The sequence below is a fragment of the Lissotriton helveticus genome, chromosome 5_1, assembly GCF_964261635.1.
Source record: "Lissotriton helveticus chromosome 5_1, aLisHel1.1, whole genome shotgun sequence".
NCBI lineage: Eukaryota > Metazoa > Chordata > Amphibia > Caudata > Salamandridae > Lissotriton > Lissotriton helveticus.
Window position 1 is genome coordinate 1,576,165,531 of NC_136065.1, and position 19,132 is coordinate 1,576,184,662.

At 44.8% G+C, this 19,132-nt stretch overlaps 1 protein-coding gene across 1 annotated transcript in view; it reads left to right on the plus strand.

Annotated features, from left to right (window-relative positions):
- Positions 1 to 4,083: 4,083 nt before the first annotated feature.
- Positions 4,084 to 19,132, plus strand: part of CCND3 (cyclin D3) — a 181,262-nt gene continuing 166,213 nt past the window's right edge. Inside the window, exons 1-2 of the mRNA XM_078644719.1 lie at positions 4,084 to 4,348; positions 15,806 to 16,021. Of these exons, the coding sequence (XP_078500845.1) occupies positions 4,151 to 4,348; positions 15,806 to 16,021 (414 nt within the window). The 5' untranslated portion in view covers positions 4,084 to 4,150. The remainder of the gene's footprint in view (positions 4,349 to 15,805; positions 16,022 to 19,132) is intronic.

The following is a 19,132-nucleotide window of genomic DNA, read 5'->3' on the forward strand; positions in this document are numbered from 1 at the left end:
TAACAGAAAACCCAAGATGGACACCCACCCATATAGTCAGACCACCAGATGGCCTGCCTCTAGCACCCTTTATGGCGAGTTCAGTGTAGGTAACATACCCCATTCTATGGAGGGCAGTCGTAGCCCATGTTTCCTGAAATATACAGATTCCATGAGTATCCACAAAATCACACCAATCAGTGCTGTCTAATTTTGTAGCCAAACCCGCCACATTCCATGATAGGGCCGCTAAATGTCTGCTTTGTCGGCTAGATGGCTCATTTGACTGGTTGAAAGATGTGGCAATTCCTACGATTGGGTCGCCTAAATCGGGGCACATTTGTCCCTTAAAGGAGTCATGGCTAAATGTGGGTGATTTGGCCGTTTGGGAAATAGAGAGAGCAGTGGTGGATTTGGGTACTATAGACATCAACCTAGTCCCACTCTGTGCGTCCACCCACGCTAGCTCCCCTTTACCCACCTTTGAACTAGTTAAGGGAGGGGTGGTGGAAACGGGGAGTCAATCACAGCCATCGAAACAGGAAAGAACACCATATCTGTTAGAGATTTCCAATGGGGTAAAAGGGATCAAGTGCTCCATACTCCTGTTCCCATGCAAATGGTCCGACCCCCCTGGAAGCATGCTGTGGCCACCAACAGAGACTGTATTCCAACCCGATGTGTTCCCAATAGGCAAGGGCCTAGGCGGTTGGCCCGTGTATCTGTTATAGGGAGGCATGTACGCATTCTTATTGCGATGAGGATCACCAAGCCCTACGGGGAAAAAAGGGGGAGTCACAAACGATCTTGGATAAAAATATGTTAGATCGAGTGGGACTATGGCAGTTTTCAAATTCCCCGAGGGCCCTGTTAATATACATCTAACTGCCTCTGGGTCCCTAAAGTTTATTACTACAATATCTCCATTGAGGTTTTTTTCCCTGCTGCCCAACCAAGGGAGGCGCCTGACGTGGACTATCTCTCCGTTAATGTAGTATGGGAGTGGTCTATTTAGTCCTAGCCAGTGGAGAATTGTATTTTTTAGCTGGGGATGCCCCTCCCTTTTACCTGCCTCTAAAGTAGGGACTCCTGTGAGTACAACTACGAAAGGCACAGCCTCGGGGGGTAATTCAACATTATGGCCCTGTAGTTTATCATTAGTGGGCAAGCTCAACCTTCCCCTTCCCAATTGCTGGTTCGTGACGCTGGGGTTTTCCCCTCCCTTCTGTGGTTCTCTAGCAGCCAGGGCTATAGATTTTGCCACTGTTGCCACAGGCACCTGGGCATGCTGAGATGCCGGAGTTTTCCGTTGGATATTACTGGGGGGATTATTAGCTGTATTATTATCCTTACTGGAGCTCTTGAGAACAACTACTGCTCCCGGTTTGTTATTGCCAGAAGGTTTATTGGCTCCAATATTGCCATTGTTAGGACCCTTAGAGGCAACCAGAGTAGGGGCAGGAGCAGTTGGAGTCTGAGATGGAATCGTCGATGAAGTGGTGGGCCTTAGGATGTTCGTAGAAGGCCCTACCCCAACTTTATCAACATACAATGCCTCTAAATTGCCAAGTCGTTGTTCCACCCTCTTTAAAATATCCAATATAGGATACATAAAGGACCTAAATAGCTGATCTATGGAATCCCACGGGGTGCCAGAGAGTGGTAAAGCTTCTTGACAAAGGGGGGAAACTACCCCAGCTCCACCTAATAGGTTAGTATCGGGCAATATAACATTTGTGTCTAGAGGTGCTAATGCCACTGGCACTATGTCAGATGGTGCTGGGGCCTTAGTCATAGTTACAGCAGTGGTCTTACTTTTCAGGGATTTACCGAACTCGGAATGGCTAAGCTTACCCCTCTGAGGAGCACCCCCCTTCTCCTTTTAGATGGTGGTGGGCCAGGGGGTTTGGTCTTGTGTAACATATTGCCCTTCCTTTTAGGCAACTCCCTAGCTGGAACACAAGACACATTTTCAACATCTGGACCTGTACAAGGAGCGCATAAAGACAACATATTAGGTGAAGGACCGATGATTGCTGTACCAGGAAGCGGTGGAGTGTCTCTGAGGAGTAGGGGAAAATTGTCCAAGGGCGGTGGATCTTCACTGTAGATATCGGTGTCTCTATCCAGCAGGACAGATATAGGCGCCAAATCAGTAAATGGTCTATTTTTCAGGAGCTCAATAGAGCGGCGACGTTCAATCCTGCGCTCAGTCAACAGGTTATCCGTATTCAAATCCACAGAGGCCCTGGTAAAGTAGTTCTCCAAAGTACCTTTGCTGCCCCCCGCGGTTATCGGTTTGTCACAGTTTGTAGACATACTGGTGTACTCCTACCTTCCCCTTGAGAATGAAGACGTAAAAGGGGTGGCCCGTCCCGTCCTCGGCCGTCCCCGGACGGCCACAGACGGCCCACCCTTTGCCCGGGCTTCGCCCGGCGCGTCCCGCGAAGCGTGGAGAGTGACTGACAGAAATAGAAGAAATGGTGGTCCGGGGGCGGGGCTCACAGGTGCGCAGGCCAGGTGGTCAAGGCCGAGCAGGGACTCCTGGGAGAGTGAGTCCCTGCAGCGCGACAATGTCCGTCCTGTGAGCAGCCCACACGCCCCGTGACAGAACGCCACAGAGATCAGTGCTGCCTCCAGGCAGCGCGAGGACTGGGGGCTATAACAATGCCCAGGCGAAGAACAGGAGCTGAAGCCGATCCCAGCAGGTACGGGCGGCAAGCACACACACGAACAGGAAAGCGTCCCCACACTGATTTACATGTATGATTCAATGTCTCTATATGTGTGTGATGTAAAGTGCTCCGACATCCTACAATGATGAGAGATGCTATAAAACAAATGAAATAAATGTGACAGGGCTATTACTTCAATATAAAATACTAAGGGCCAGATGTACGATCCGTTTTTATATGCACCAGCGGGTTCGCGAACCCGTTTGTGCATGAAAAAACCTATTGGGCCATGTACATAGCCTATTTCGCGAGTTGCAATTTGTTTGCGACTCGCTAAATAGGTTTTGCAACTTGATATTTGGAAGGAGCATTCCCTTCCAAATAGCGAGTCTCAAAACCATGTACAAATGTTTTGCGGTCGCAAAACAGTCACAATTACCACCTACTTCAAGTAGATGGTAATGGGTAATCCCCAGGGGTCCCCTTCCCCTTTGCAAATGTATGCACAATTATTTTTTAAGGGCAGGCAGTGGTCCCAGGGACCTCTGCCTGCCCTTAGAAAATGAAACCAAAATGATTCATTTTCTTTTTTTTAAATGCATCGTAACAGGCTGCATTTTTTGTAAACTGCTTTATTTAAAAGCAGTCCAAGACATGGTGGCCTGCAGAGTCCAGCAGGCCACCATCCCTGGGAGGGCTGGCATTCCCAATGGGCTCGCAAATTGCAAGAGGCTCATTAATATTAATGAACCTCGCAATTTGCGACCCCATTGGGAATCCCAAACAGTGTTAAACACACAAATGTTGTACATTTTATTTAGTGACTCGCAATTTTCCACTCGCAATGTGTCGCCAATTGGGAGGCGCTAAATGAAATGGTCGTACATCTGGCCCCAAAATCCTTAGTACTTTGAATATTTGTTTTGTGTGCACACGTGTATTTTTTCGAATTACTGTTTTAATATTTGAAATTTAACACATACAAATTGCTTGGGGGTCCCCGGCTTCCAGTGGTGACTCAATGGGGGTCCTCAGGAGTCAAAAATTTGGGAACCACTGCTCTTGCCTACTGGTGCACAAGCCCCTTTCATTCATTCTCCACACGCTGCCCAGTCCCGGCAGGAGCTTGCGTGTGTCAGCATAAGCCGTATCTCGTCTGCCGCTGGTGTGAATAACAAGTATCTGCACGTCTTTTCCGATTTTAAGCACTGTTTCGGCATATTATAAACTATTAATCAAGCACTGCACAGTGTTCACAGCGTTAATGGCAAAACAAAATTCCTGACTAAAATATTCCCAACCAAACATGGTGGCTAAGCAATGACACCCGGCTAAAAGGACGCTCTTCCGCCACTCTCCTTACCCATCAGCGCGATGATTGGACGATAAGTTCCGGCTTGGCACCTCGTTGTGCTGCGTGCTGACGTTTTCAAGCGCGCGGGCTCTATATAAACGATGACTACAAATGCAGCTGTCAGTGTTCCGGGCGGGCCACTATGGAGTTGTGGTGTGTGGAGAGCGCCGCCCGGCCTCCCCGTGCCGTCCCTGACCCACGGCTGCTGCGGGACGGACGGGTCCTGCGGAACCTTCTGCAGCTGGAAGAGCGTTACAGCCCAGCCACGACATATTTCCAGTGCGTACAGCGCGAGCTCCGGCCGCGCATGCGCAGAATGCTGGCTTTTTGGATGTTGGAGGTGAGGGGGGAGTCAAAATAAGAGGGATAACGAACCTCTGAAGCCAGCGCTGTCAAAATTGAAGGGAAGACCACTCTACGCTTTCAAATTCAGAGGGCGAAACCACCCAAAACCGGAGTTCAGTGACTCTCACACCACACTATCGCAACCTTCGAAACTGTTTCCAACCTAACCCCCAAAATACAGGGACTGAATCGGAACGCCATCGATCCGTTGAACTTCAATCGGGAGCTGAATTCCCAGAACATGAAATTGCAAAAGCAGGGACATCCCCGAATCCAGATGATTATATCACTGTAAAAGCGGGATCTCGTCCCAAAAAGGGAGACGGCTACGCCTCCAAAATTAAGGACATATCGCAGGGTAACAGTCCACAAACTAGACACTAGTGTAAAACAATAAGCTGAAACCTTTAGTCCGTCACAACTGACACATTCACAAAACCAGTATCTGGTTCCTGCAACTAGAGACCTCTGTCGGTTTACATGAACGTGCCGAAAGTACTAATCTCAAACCCAGAGCCTGTTTTTATCTAAAAAATCTGACTAATACAGGCAAATATCTTGAAACCAGACTTGTGTACATCAACAGATAGTGAGTGGGCTGTGTACTCGAATGAGCCGAATAAGACTAGGCGGGAAATGCTGCGAGGACGGTATGGCATACATCCAAAACCTTCTGCCGGGAAATGCACTGTTCTAACCCAACGTCGTGGAATATCTCCTCTTACTGGGTAGAGGCTTAAAGCTGCCACTTTGCTCGGAGGGGTGCCCTGTAAAATTTTGATCGGGGGAGATGATGTTGCTGTGTCTTTTAGAATCTGCCACAGTTTTATCTCCTTTAGTGTGGTGTTCTCTCGGGATTTCTTCGTTTTACACTCTACGATTGTGTCAGTTAATTTTTTTTAACTGAAGCTTTGGGTCAGTGGAACGCAGTGGTTGGATTCAAAACTGAAGTGCCAGGATACTCTCGCAGGATAGTGCACTTTACAAATGCACATAACAAATGGTTAAAAAGCTCTATTAAAAAATGGCATTTATGGTGTAATCCACAACTCCGGTTATTTTACACTTCTCACTTGGCTTCAACCTCTATAAATGCTCAGCCGAAAGTGTATCACAAGTGCCCTTCCTCTGATGCCCGAGGGGTACATCCACCCTGCCTAACTGTTCCAATGAAAATATGACTTAAGTGGTCCCAAAGCTCCCCATCTTAGTTACTGGTGCCTTAACTCCCTTCCACCTCCTTACTTGGTGCCTGCTTGAAATTGCCCCTCATTACCAGTTCTTTAAATGGGAAAAATAAGTGCAAGTACTTACCAAAAGGAACAGTGAATTGAGGTTGCAGTTTGGGGCGGGGATAAAGGGGACCAGAAATAAAGATGTTGACCTGTCAAAAGTTTGTATGCAAGAAATCTGCATGCATTGTAAGAATGTGAGATGTATCTAGGAGTTATTGCCCTAATAACCATTTAAACTGCACTTACTAACAGTTTGCTACTAAAATAACCCTTTTTAGCAATGTTTGAATAACAAACGGTAGAGCTAAAACGGAAAGGTTCTGTAAGTCTACCTTGTAGTTTGCATGCAGCTCCTTGATGCAGGGTCATAACTCACTAAGTTGTATGACAATGATTTGAACTTGACCGTGAGGTAATACAAGGATCTCTGCAAGAAAACAGTAACCATCTGAGCTACGCTACTGTGCTTTACAGCAAGAATATTGACACTATACTTTTTTTATGGGAAGTCGAACCTGTGACTAGAATGTACACAGATCTTTGCAGCAAGTTTATCATCCACCATTGTACCCTGGAACTTGCCGGGAGCACAAAGATCTCGGTAGCAGGTGATATTTTGAAACACAGTCTGTTATAACAAATTAAGTAATCCAGAAAAGTTACTATCACGTTTGCATTGTTACCAAATTCTTTGGGGCATAGTTAAAAAAAAAAAAGAGAAAATAGGTTTAAGATAAGACTTTTGTGAATTAAACAATCTATATCAGAATTTGTGAATCAGTTTCCTGTGTACTTTGTTCTGTGTTTTTGCGTACTAGGCACTGATTACAGTTTAAATCCTTCAAATTGCATAGGCGTGGGTCCCTAGCTTCCAGTGGTGATTCAGAGGGGCTCCACAAAAGTCAAAAGGTTTAGAAACTGTTGTAGATGATGGATCGAGATGAGTTTGAAAGAGGGTGTGAATGGATGTTATGTAAGACAGAGGGTGAATATGAGACTTTGATGGAGAAGGCTTCAAGAGAGATTTGAGGCAAATGGAGCTGGAAGTTGTTAACATGCAGGAGAGGATGGAGAGACCAGGGTTTAAATTAAAAAGGGGGAGAATATAAAAGGATGTGGAGAAGTGCATATTTGTATTTGCCTTGAGAAGATCCTTCAGCGCTCAGGTCTTTACCTCTGGTCCTGGATCTCTGTCTAGCACAAGCAAGTGCTCCAGCCTGTCAGATTTGACTTTGCATGGATCTCAATATCAAAACTATAGCAGCCGATGCAGGTTTTGTTTGTGGCGTATTGACTTGTCAATGGGCAAGGAGATACAGGCATCAATCGGTGTTGCCTTGTGGGTCCCAGTTCTGTCGGCTAATAAGTTGTGGCTGAGGCATATTTATGGAGCTGTTTGAGAAACATGGTACTATTACACCAGACAAGTAGGAATCCTAATCCTTATATATTTTTCTGATCCTCACCATGCACTGTAATCACAATGCTGAAGCATTGATATACAGGGTCGATACATCCTAAGAACTCTAAAAAGGAACTAAAATTATGTCCTGAAATGTACTCCTTTACCAGTACTGGCGTATGCACAAAGCTTTTACAAAGTACTTCTAGTTTGACTCTCTCAGTACTCTTGTCTTCAAGAAATGAAACATCCACAAAATTCATAATGCACCTCTGTATGCATTAGGATGCGAGTAATGGGACACATGTGCAGCTTTCAGACTACCTCTCCGATCTAGCTTGCACTATTGAGTGATATTCCATTATTGAAAGAATAGCATGGTTCTCACAGCGCCTCTACAAGAACTTGCACCATGTAGTGATATCCCTTTACTGAAACATTGACCGGGCTCTACCACCGACCAGTAGTCTTTTGCACAACTAAAACATCCACAGAACTGTGTCTGTTGGATAAATGTTAACCTTGCACTAAGACATTCACTGATCTTTCATAATACGCATAAAACTTGACCTGGAACATGGACTGCTGTCTCATTCCTGAGGCATCAAGAATTCGCGTAATGCATTTTTACTGTGACTTCCTTCATGCACCAGGGTCACATCCAGCCTAGATGAATGCATGAAGCCTATGCCAGAAGCAGTGCCCTAAGAAAAAATCCAAAGCATTGGTCAAGTCAAGTCATGAAGCTTTATTCGGTGCATAAAAAATGACCATAAAAGCACAAAACACATGCATAATAAAACAGGTACCATGATTTAAAGTTAAAAGACTACCGATATGACAGACTGAATGGTTTAAAAGCACATACTTTTCCTAGCCTTGATAGATTTAGTTAAAAAATTGGCAGTAAAAAAACAGACATCGATAAATTGCAAATTAAAAATAAGACTCATTACCTGGATAACTGTACGTACACCATATTTTAAAAACATCGGTTTTAAAAAGGTTATACGAAAATTCATATACAGTTTACAGAACAAGAGAGTGCAGAGTGCTTTGTTTAGTTATACCATCACACATACAAGGCCCCTGGGGGTGTTTCTTAAGTGTTGGTAGTGCAACTAGGTGGTGGGCTACACCAAACCTCAGTCTAGTTAGCACAAACTTATGTGAAGGCCTAGTCACCCATATTAAATAAATTGGAAAGCCTTCAACAATAGAGTAACTATTGTAAAACGTGACCGTAGATAAAGACCCATTCGCAACAGCTCGTCTTCTCGCAGCGAAAGCCCCGAATTTAGATTTCATTTCAGCCTTAGGTATTGAAGACGCTGCGCCAGGGTCAACCACAACATTAATGTTGAAGATCTCAGAATAGCAATTAATAACATATTTTAACCAGGGTATGTTACAGTATTTATCCAACGAGAGGCAATCCTCAATGATGGATCTGGTAAGAGATTTTTCCACCTGAAGCCAAATTGACCGCCAAATCATAAGTGGCCTCAGTGATAACTGATCGATCAAATAATTGGTATCCAATTCCCGGTGGATTAACTCAGTTGAGGCAGATATTGGCAAACACAGGAGCTTTTTTTTAAAAGAATTTTCCTCCTGCTGCAACTTGTGGTCGCATCTATGTCCCCAAATACCTGCCCCGTAGAGTGCGATAGAGACACACCTGGCTTGGTAGATCTTCAGCATGTCACAAGTACGTCGATCCCCAACCTTGCTGGCGAATCTAAAAACTCCGTGGGCATTTTTTGCCATTTTAATACTGATATTTTTAAATTCATTAGACCACGTTCTATCTTTAGAAAAGGTGATCCCAAGATAACAAAAGGTATCCACCTGATACACCTTATCTTTATCAATAAAAAAACAGTTCGCAGTTTTACTTTTAGCCCCACAGGTCATAGTGAACGTTTTCCCTTTATTAATTATTAATTTTCTGTCACTAATAAAACTAGAAAATGTGTTGATCAGGCGCTGTAATCCTAGCGGAGTTCTAGAAAGCAGGACAGCGTCATCGGCATATAATAACACCAGCACAGAAACTCCATTGATCCGAGGCGCATCCGCCGTAACTTTTTTTAAAATTTCATCGATTCCGTTAATAAATAAAATAAAAAGGAGGGGGGCCGGGACACAACCCTGTCTAATCCCTCTTTTAACACCAAATTTAGGGGTGGATTCACCGTTGGTACCAAAGCGAACACAGGTTTTTAGTTTCCCATACAACCTAGCCAGGAAATAAATTATGCCCTCTGGTGCAGCAGGGTTGTCCATAAAATACAGTGGTCAACCATATCAAAGGCACTACTTAGGTCTGCAGAGATAGATAGAGCCGGATTTTGCTTCGGTGAACTTCCCGATCAGTAAATCAAGATTTAAACACTGATCGAGTGTACCCATGCCCTTTCTAACTCCGTACTGACTATCAGCAAGGATTCCCTCTTGCTCCGCCCATTCCTCTAACCTCGCTAACATTACTTTACTCATGATCTTAACTGAGGAGTCAAGGAGAGAAATGGGGCGACAATTTTTTACCTACTGCCCTTTTTATGTATCGGGATAATAATAGATTCCCCCCAAAGCATTGGTCATTGTTGATATTTGTTTACATGCTTGGTACGTATCATATAGACTCAAATAAAATATGTGAACCGTAGTAGCTTCCAAGTGGTTCCATGATATGTCACCGGTTCAACAAGTCCCTGATGTTTGCCATTCACACTTTGCATACTGACCTTTTTGAAATCCAATACTTAAGGGAAAAGTAAACCACACGCCTCAGAAGGCAAAGCATTCAGGCATTTAGAAATGTCTGAAAGTGTCACACAATCGATGGAGCTTCCTGTCATATTTGGTTTATGTATGGTTTCCATGTGAAACCAGAAGTTGATGTTTTGAGAGGCGCCTGACCACTGTAATATATTTTTTTAAAGTTTGTTTTGCCTTTTATATCTCTGATGTGAGTTTAATCAGGAAACTGGTAGAGATAGTTGGGATTTAGTTTCCATCAAATAATTTGCTGATGGGATAAGATGTATAATCATTTAAACAGGAACAACAGAAAGTGAAACTGCCCAGAACGATGGGTCCCACCTCGACCCCCATTAGGCTTTTCGAATCTGCATGTATGAAGGAACGCGGCCTCCACCACCACCCTACCCCCACTGCCAAGGTCCAAAAATAAAGGAAACTCCCTATAGCCACACCCCTCCTCTGATAACTTCCACTGCAGCACAATCAGGTCCCTGTGTCCTGGAGACAGGCGCTGCTGTACCAGCGCTTTTGTACCAGCTTTGCTTGGGCTTCTACATGATTGAAAGGCACGCTTGAACCGGCATTAATGTGCTGAATGAAGGTGCTTCTGAAGGTTGGAGTTGATGAGCGCATCAGCACCTGCCTCACTGCAGGCCCCCTATAGGAACCTGTAATTTTAGAAGCTCTAGTATTCGAGGAGAAAATAAAGAACCAGTATTAGGTATCTGTGACTCCACCCCCATTTAAAGCTCTGCCCGTCACCTGTCTAGTACTTGGAGCACGCCTTTACCTTTGGCACCTGCAATGTCCACTCCTTACGGATTCCTGTAGTGCCCTTCTCCTGAAACTAGCTTTCTTGTGTCAGAGGTGCCTCTACTGATAGGTTGCTGCCAGAAATGCCTCCCTTATTTACTGGTGTCTGAAATACATTACTTGTTTACTAGTGCTGTACGTGCTCCCTTCCTTAATGGTGCTCACTATTCACTCTTTAATGCTGTCTGAAGGTGCCCTCCAGCCCCTTATTTGGTGCTTGAAGTGTCACCCTTTCTTACTGGTCCTTGACATGTACACTATCATAATAGTGCTTAAATTGCTTTTCTCCTTGCTGGTGTATTCTTCTTGGCATCTGAAGGGCCCACTGCACCAGAACTGTCCTGCCTCCCTTCCCCGTTTCTGGGTGCTTGAAATGGTCGTCCCAGGCGCCTCAAGTGCTCCACCTTCTCAGTGACCTGTAACTGCCTCTTTCCTATTTGTGCCTGAAGTGGCCCTTTCTTTTCAGATGCCTGTATCTCCTTCCCCGCCTTCTTACTTGTGCTAGAGCTGCTTTATTTTCCCATGTGTTCCTGTATGGCCTTGCCATTCCTTCTGGAGCCTGAACTGACCACCCTGTCTTACTGGTATCTGCTTTGACCTTCATTGATAGCTCCAGAGGTTTATCTTCCTCTTTCTTGCGCTTCCTGTGCTTATCCTCTGACATGCTCTTCAAATGTTTGCTCCTTTGTACTTGTGGCATTAGATCAGCAACTCCCGCTTTGCTGGTGCCTGAAATGACCTACCTTTGCTGGTACACCCGCCTCATCATGACGTTTCAAGTGCTGATGACTGAAGGGCTTCCTTACTAGCATATGCTGTACCCAGGGCCCTTTCAGGAACCTGCAGTGCTTCTAGTTTTTTTCTAACCGCACCTGCTGTGCGCTGGCCCTGTCCTCCTTTTGGCGCCAGCAGTGCTCTCACCTTCCCTACTGTTAGCTTGCAGTGCCCCCATTAATAGCAGCTGTTGTGCTCCCAATCGCCTTACTGCCACCTGCTCTAAACAGTTTTCCTTTACTCTAATGCTGGTGTATCCCACCGCATGCTTCATGGCTACAGCATTGTTCCTTTCTTACTAGCTCCTACTGGGCTCACCCGACCACGTTCAATACTGATTCCTGGTAAGATTTCTACCACCCTCCTTACTGGCTCCTGCTATACTCTCCTTACCACCGTCCTCACTAGTGTCTGTCATGCCCGCTGCACTGTCATCCTTGACAGCCTGTACTGTTCCCCACTTGCCTCTTTGCAGCGGTTTCCTCTGCCCCGTCTGACTCTCGTAAGTAATCTGCTGTGTCGCACCCTTTACTTATGCATAATGCGCCCAGTCCCTACCACCTTACTGGGGCCTAAAGAACTCCACCCCTCCTCACTGCTGCCTCAAGTATCTTGCCACAGCCTTAAAGATAGCCCCCCCCCCACTGTTTGGATAGCCACCATACTGTCGCAGAGTCCCTACCTCATTTAGTGCTTCCGGGCACTTCCCCCTTCATATTGTGCATTTATACTTGTAGTCACCTTCATTGATCGCTTGACCACTACCCCTCTGTACTCCTTACTGATGCTCCAACTGCTCTCTCCCTTGCTGTTTAAGGGGCGCCTTTGCTGCTCACACTGGCAATTCTACCCTTTTTCCTTCATCCATCTGGTGCCTGTAGTGTTTTTAGGTCTCTCCTGAGCCATCGCATGCGCTACTCTGCGAGACATTTTGTAAACGGGCTTTTAAAAGTCCTACCACTGCTTTTTGGCTGGCATAGAGCGTGCGGTTACGTGCACAAAGACGAGCAGAGGCGCCATCTGGCTTTCCTCTCTCGTCATGCTGCGTGCACATCGCACACCACTCGCCGGCCTGCTTTCACTTTTGGCATCGCGTGCGCACCACTCGCGTGCTTTTTTAAAAATTTCCTTTTAGCACGTGCGTACACAACTCCCAGGTTTGTTCCAGACAAAAACAGCCTCATCTTCAAACATTCTACAGTGAGGGCGAGTCACCTGTTGAAAACCGTGCCCCCTCTCACCTGCATCCGCAGCACTACCGTGAACACACCAAGCAGGGCGTTTGGAAGGAGATTAGATGTACAGGACGAAGAGACTCTACACTAATATCACTGAAAACATTCTGTGCAGGCACACCAAGAGTGCTTAGAAAGGTGAAATCCAGGATAGAATTTTGGGAGCATGGTGCACCTCGACACGACTTTCCATTGTGTTCCCGGTTCGAGTTGAGTGCACAGCAGCGGCTGGTACCTCTGGGGAGTGCAGCGCACGGGGCGCTCATGTTTCCCAGTTCGTGTTTCGGAACGGATATGGACAGAGTGGTTTTCAAATACTTTTTTCCCGTTTTCTCTCACAGAAGAGTTTGGTCTGGCAAGATTTCCCTTAGAGACTGGAGAAACTCTTCTGTGGCATTCGCAGTCACTGCTGCGATCTTTAACATGGCCGGTTGCTTTCATGATTTCCCTCTCTGTCTTGCAATCATTTTGTGTGCACTAATATCAGCCGTTGATATCATTGCTTATACCCAATGTTGGATTACAACTATAACAATTATTAATCTAAAACTACAACATGTCAGTAAAATTCCACAAACACATTCCAATAGTACAATGTGTGTCCTACGTGCGGTGCCCAAGAATCAACTCGCTTGAGACCGTTACATGAATCGTTGTTCACAAACTGCACGCGGCTTCCGCTCAGCCAATTGCAGCACATCGGTTCATATGAGTGGAAGTAAAGCAGGACTTTCCAACAGTTAAATATCAACTGAAACACACAATACCATTAGACACCAATAAAAATATAATGACATTATAAACGAGTTCTAAGCTCCAAATTGAATGTTCTCGGTAAGAAAATGCTACTGTTTCCTATGGTGTTACCTACTTCATTTACTTACCTCATAAACATAGTAATTGAGATATGTACAGGGTGTGGCTTTTATTCTTTCAGTAGGTACTGTGCAGGGCTTTAAGTGGGCCGGGTCCTACCAGTGCTAAGCACTTGTAGTTCTAAAAAGCCAGTGCTCAGACGGGCACAGTGCTTTAGTACCGGCCATGGCTTGGGTCTGGGGGCCTGTTGTCTTTGCTTGCATGAAGACCCACAGCGTCACTAGATTTGTCTTATCTATAGGTGCGGAGAGTAAGTGTTAATTTGTTTTGTTTTATATAGCGCGAACTCGACCCCAAGGTATCGGAGTGCTTTACCTGAGCACCAGTTACATTATACAAGAACCAGTCCAATTTTGGTAGGCACCGGGAGATTAAATGATTTGCCACGATTTTGAGCCGACACTTGAGGCTCAAACCCGTTTCCTCTGCTGTTACGCCATATCCTCTCAATTATTGCCTCTCACAGGTGCTGGGAGGAGTCGACGTCCATAGCTTTGGCCTTCTGGCTACAATACAATAAACTGCACAGGTCTCTATAACTAATGCAGAAGCCCACGGCGCTGTCTTCAAATACGCTGGTCAATTCACACTTGAACTCTTATACCACAATCCGGAATAGAGACAGTGTTCCATATTTCAAAACCTGCCCGTCATATAGGCAGACCAATAAATCCTTGTGTTTGGCCCTTCACTGAGTACACCAAAGTGATCGGTGCGAGCCACGCTAGAAGTGGAAACCAAATCTCACCCAGGGTCACACAGATTCGAACAGAGTAGAAAGTGCACAAACACTGAACTACTCCCGAGTTGAGCACTTCTCCACATGTCAACTTGTCTGCATCAGGTGGTCGTTCCACACCACCCTGATGGCAGCACAGGAGGGTCTGGACCTTTCAAAACGAGTTAACTTCGTCTGATCTGCTACATACATGGGAAGAAATTACCTGCAAACGGGAATGCCAAATTTCCAAGAAAACCGCTGATGGGGGCGCTGAGCTCCTCGCAGCCACGCTGACCACCTTGGCTCAGTCCGCCCCACACATCAGGAACAGCACTCTGCAAGCCTTACATGTTGAACGTACACTACATTGTTATGGTATGTGTCGCTGTCTATGAGAATTATCCAGGTGTGCACAACAATGTCTATGTGGGTAAACAGTTATAACAAAGCACACAACTTTGCCTATTGTAAGCGGCCAGTGGGTAGGGAGAAGAAGCACTATCGGCACCACAGCTGTCCTTTTCACTAAGAATGCGCTCAGCATGAAATGCCCAACATTTAAACCTCAGTGAACAATTCTTTCGTGTGTGTGTGTGCGCGCGCCACAACTTCATTATTGGTTTTGTATTTTTGAAAGTTCAGTCCTTATTGCCATATTATGAACTCTTCTTCTGAACATGAGTGGCAATTTTAGTTTGATTTTCAACCGCTTTACTTTCGGCTTCATGCACTCAGATATTTATCTTTGACGGGTATGTCGGGTGTTTGTGTATTTTTTGCCTGCTTTTATAAACCAGCATTGGCATAGCCAATAGGTCTCGCTTTTGGGACCTTATAAGTATTTAGTTATGCAGCACAATGTCCTTGGTGCAACAACATCAACTGTTGCATGGCTAAACACTTATAAGGTTCCAAAAGCGAGACCTATTGGCTATGCCAATGCTTGTTCAACCTTTGTATTAGACTGATGCCTGCAGTTCTCTCAATTCTCTTAAAGGTGACTGCAGTGACTAACCAACGCCAAGGATTGCACCGCTCTTTAAGTCACTGCAACTGGATCTCTCTGTAACTGCCCACTGAACTCCACAAATTACATTGACATGGGATGTTCATAGTGCACTTGTTAGTCTGAAATTTGGTTTACAGTGTCACCGGCTTCTTTCAATCTTTAAAGGTGTATATATAGAATCAGAACCATATATTTTTGTGTCTGTATTTATTTTTAAAGTTGGATTAAGAAACGGATATTAAGAAGCTTTTGAGTGTTTCTAAAGGCAGTCAGTCATGACTGGTAAGCTAAAGGCTGTGCAGATTGGCTGTTAAGGGAGGTAAGAGAACGTTTCCTAGTGAGGCTTAAGCATCTGTAGATGTACACCAAGTTGATACTAAAATGTGCATGTTTTCATTTGTGTATTGATTTATAATCCATGGGTATTCATATAATTGTAAGTGGTGAGACATTCAAGCTGCTACATAGTAACCTTAAACAAATGCATGAATGCAAATACTAATGAGGCTCCATTGTCAACCTTTAGAAGACTAGTATCACCATCACTCCTTTCCTTGCATGCTCTCTAAGTTTCTCGTGCGTACAAGTTTCACTCATTTCCTGTTCTTCTTTTCTAAGGTATGTGAAGACCAGAAATGTGAAGAAGAAGTCTTTCCTTTGGCCATGAACTATGTAGACCGCTACCTGTCCTGCGTGCCCACTAGGAAGTGTCACTTGCAGTTGCTTGGGGCTGTCTGCTTGCTGTTGGCCTCCAAGATGCGGGAGACCACACCACTTACAGTGGAGAAACTTTGCATCTACACAGACAACTCGGTGAACCCACAGGACCTGCTGGTAAGAGCACTGCTCACTACAGCCGGTCAACTGGAAGGGGCTTGTTGTAGCTGTGAATACACATTTATTCATTAGAACACAAAACAATCTTCATCCAAAGTTGTTTAGCTGTAGTTAGAGCACCTTACATATGCTAAAAAAATAAAATAACCTGAGAAATTCAGTTTAAGTACAGTTAGTACATTTATGGTGTGGTTAAAGATTAAAATTGAAAAACCTCTTATTCTCATTCTGGTTAATCACGTGTTGGACTTGGCCCTTTTTGCAGGGTTATCCCCAAACTTTTTGCTTCTTCCTCCTATTTTTTTTCCTGACCGGTTGTTGTTGGTTTTAGGACTCTGGGTATTTGCGATTTCAATTAAAGCATAGACTAAGGCGTTGTATTCTACTCTTACGCTTGGGTATACTCCCATTAGCCACTTTTTTTAGCTAATTGGGACGGTACTAATAACCCTAAAGGCTTATGCGAATTATGCAAAGGTGGCCAACAAGATTTTCTACACGTTTTATTAATATGTCCTAATGTGAGCATAGTTGCGGCTCGTCAACATTATATAACGCCAATTAAAGTATAACGGAGTCTCTGCCCAAGACCTAATCAAATTGCGCAATTCTCCCGTTAATTAATTTGTCTGTCATAATCTGTTTACGTTTTTAAAAAGCTTTTTGCAGCTGTTAAGTTATAAGCACAAAACCGAAGATTTCACCGTCTCTAATCCTATCGAATGCTGTATGAGTAGGTGGTAGAATATTGCTACTGTACCAACTTGTAGTGAGCCTAAAAAGCAAGTCTTTTGTCTAATCATTTTTATGAGTGTCTATTCTGTATTTGTTGATCTCAGTTGAGGTCTGGATCAAATAAAATGTTACTGTTACTGACTCTGGGTACTTTACCACTGCCATTCCATGCTAAAGTGCCCATGCTCTGATTAAATTGCGAACATGATTGGTTATCCATTATTGGCATATTTGATTTACTAGTCAATCCCTAGTAATGTGCGTGGAGTGTGCCAGAGCTGGTAAATGCAAATGCTACTAGTGGGCCTGCAGCACTGATTGTGCCACCCACATGAGTAGTTCTGAAGCGGTAACTCAGACCTGCCACTGCATTGTCTGTGCGCAGTTAACTGCCATGTCGACTTGGCAAGTGCACCCACCCTTACCTTCCATTTTCTTACATGTCAGTCACCCCTAAGGTGGGCCCAAGGTACCCCTGTGGGCAGGGTGCCGTGTATGTGAAAGGTAGGACATGCCCTGATGTGTGTGGCATGTCCTGATATTGAATTACTGCCAATTTTGTTTTTCACTATTGCAAGGCTACCTGTTGCCATAGGACAGAATGGGGAGTTTGTTTATATCATCTTATAAAAATAACTGCGCCTGGTAACAAGGTAGGAAAATAATGTTTAGTATGACTGGACTTGATATGTTTAAATGCATCTTTTAATGAGGGTGATTTTTACATTCTGTGTTGGAGAAACTGAGAAGTACTGCCCTTGCTGTGTGTCTGGGGTTGGCCTGCAGTTGCTGTTTCTGCCAAGGGAAGGAGAAGGATTTTGCGGTGTGCTCTGTCCCTGCTTGAGGAAGGTTTCCAAGGGCTTGAGTAGGACTTGCCTCCTGTTTTGAAGTCTCAGGAACACCGAGACTTCACCCCCCACCCACCAGCTCCCCTGAACTTCCTTTCTGGGAGTTCTGACCTGCTAAGAAGTGCCTGTGACTGTGTGGGGCCTCTGGATGTTTCTGCTGCTGGGAGCTGGAAAGCATTGCAAAAAGAAAATTGATGCCTCGCTCTTGTGACAGTTTTTCCGACGCAACGCCGTGGTGCGAGAAATCTTCCCGTGCAGCTGCTGAAACCGACGCAGCACCTGTCGCCGCTGCAAGAATCAACGCAACGAGGGATTGCGGCTGAAGAAAACGACATAGCGCCACTCAACACTGCCGCATCGTTAGCCAACGCACCCCGTATTTCTACACATCGTCCCTGTGCGGCAAGTTTTCCCTGACTCCTCACCCGCAGATCGCTTCCCTCGAAGCGCTGCTCCCCTCGTCACATCGCACCCACGAAGGTCTCAGGAATCAGCGCACCTTTGTTTTCTGACGCTTCCCATCGCTGCGGCTGTTTGGCTTGATGAATTTTGGGGCAGCAACATGTACTTTGCAAGAAATCACACACCCATAGTTTTCTATGGACTGAGTTGCTAAAACCTTTTGAAAATATTTTTTATTAATACTTGTATGTTGGATTTTTGTTTTGATCTTGTTAAGTTTAGATAAAGATACTTTATTTTTCTAAATCGTGTGGTGTCCACTTGTTGTGGTTTCACTGTGTTACTGTGAGTGTTGGTACAAATTTACCAATCCACCCCTCTTTAGTTTATCAGAATATGAAGATACTTATTGACATATGAAAACTTCACTTTGACTCTTTGGAAGAAAGCGGATACTATTAATATGGTATTGTTTCAGTACATCGTCTTGCTCACTGCTCTCTAAGGGTCGGGTTTTGATTCTTCAAGATTTTGGGATCTTTGCTGTAGAATATTTCTAGGTAGAGGAGGGGAGAATGAGATGTTTGTTGAGTTGCTATCTCCTTTCCATAGACTGCAAATAGGTGGTGAGGTCAGCATTACTTCATCAAAACTTGAGTTTCTAGTTTCAAACTAAGCTAAAACAGGCATCTAGACCCAGTCCAAATTGGCAAGGGATTTAGTCCAACCTTATGACTTGGTGGTCATTGGATAGGAAACTTAAAGGACAGTTGATACTGCTTTGTCCCCAATCTGTAGCCCAAGTGGTGTTTGCCTTATTGAAAATGACCTCTGGCTTATCACCGTTCAGCTTAAGACCATTATCCTTCATCCAGTTTCAAATTCAGTTCAGAAACCGGTCTCATCTCTTCAGTGATAATTAGCTGAATGTCATCAACATGAGATGGTTTCAAAGCCACATGTTCTAATAATGGCAGCGGGTGGTGTCATATAAACATTGAAGATAGTCGGGCTAAGGGATGTTCCTTGGCGGACTACCTGGTTTATGGGAACTAGGTCTGATTTGAAGATGGGAAAGTTGGATGGGTCACGTTCTATCAGTAAGAAAAGGCCTGGAACTATT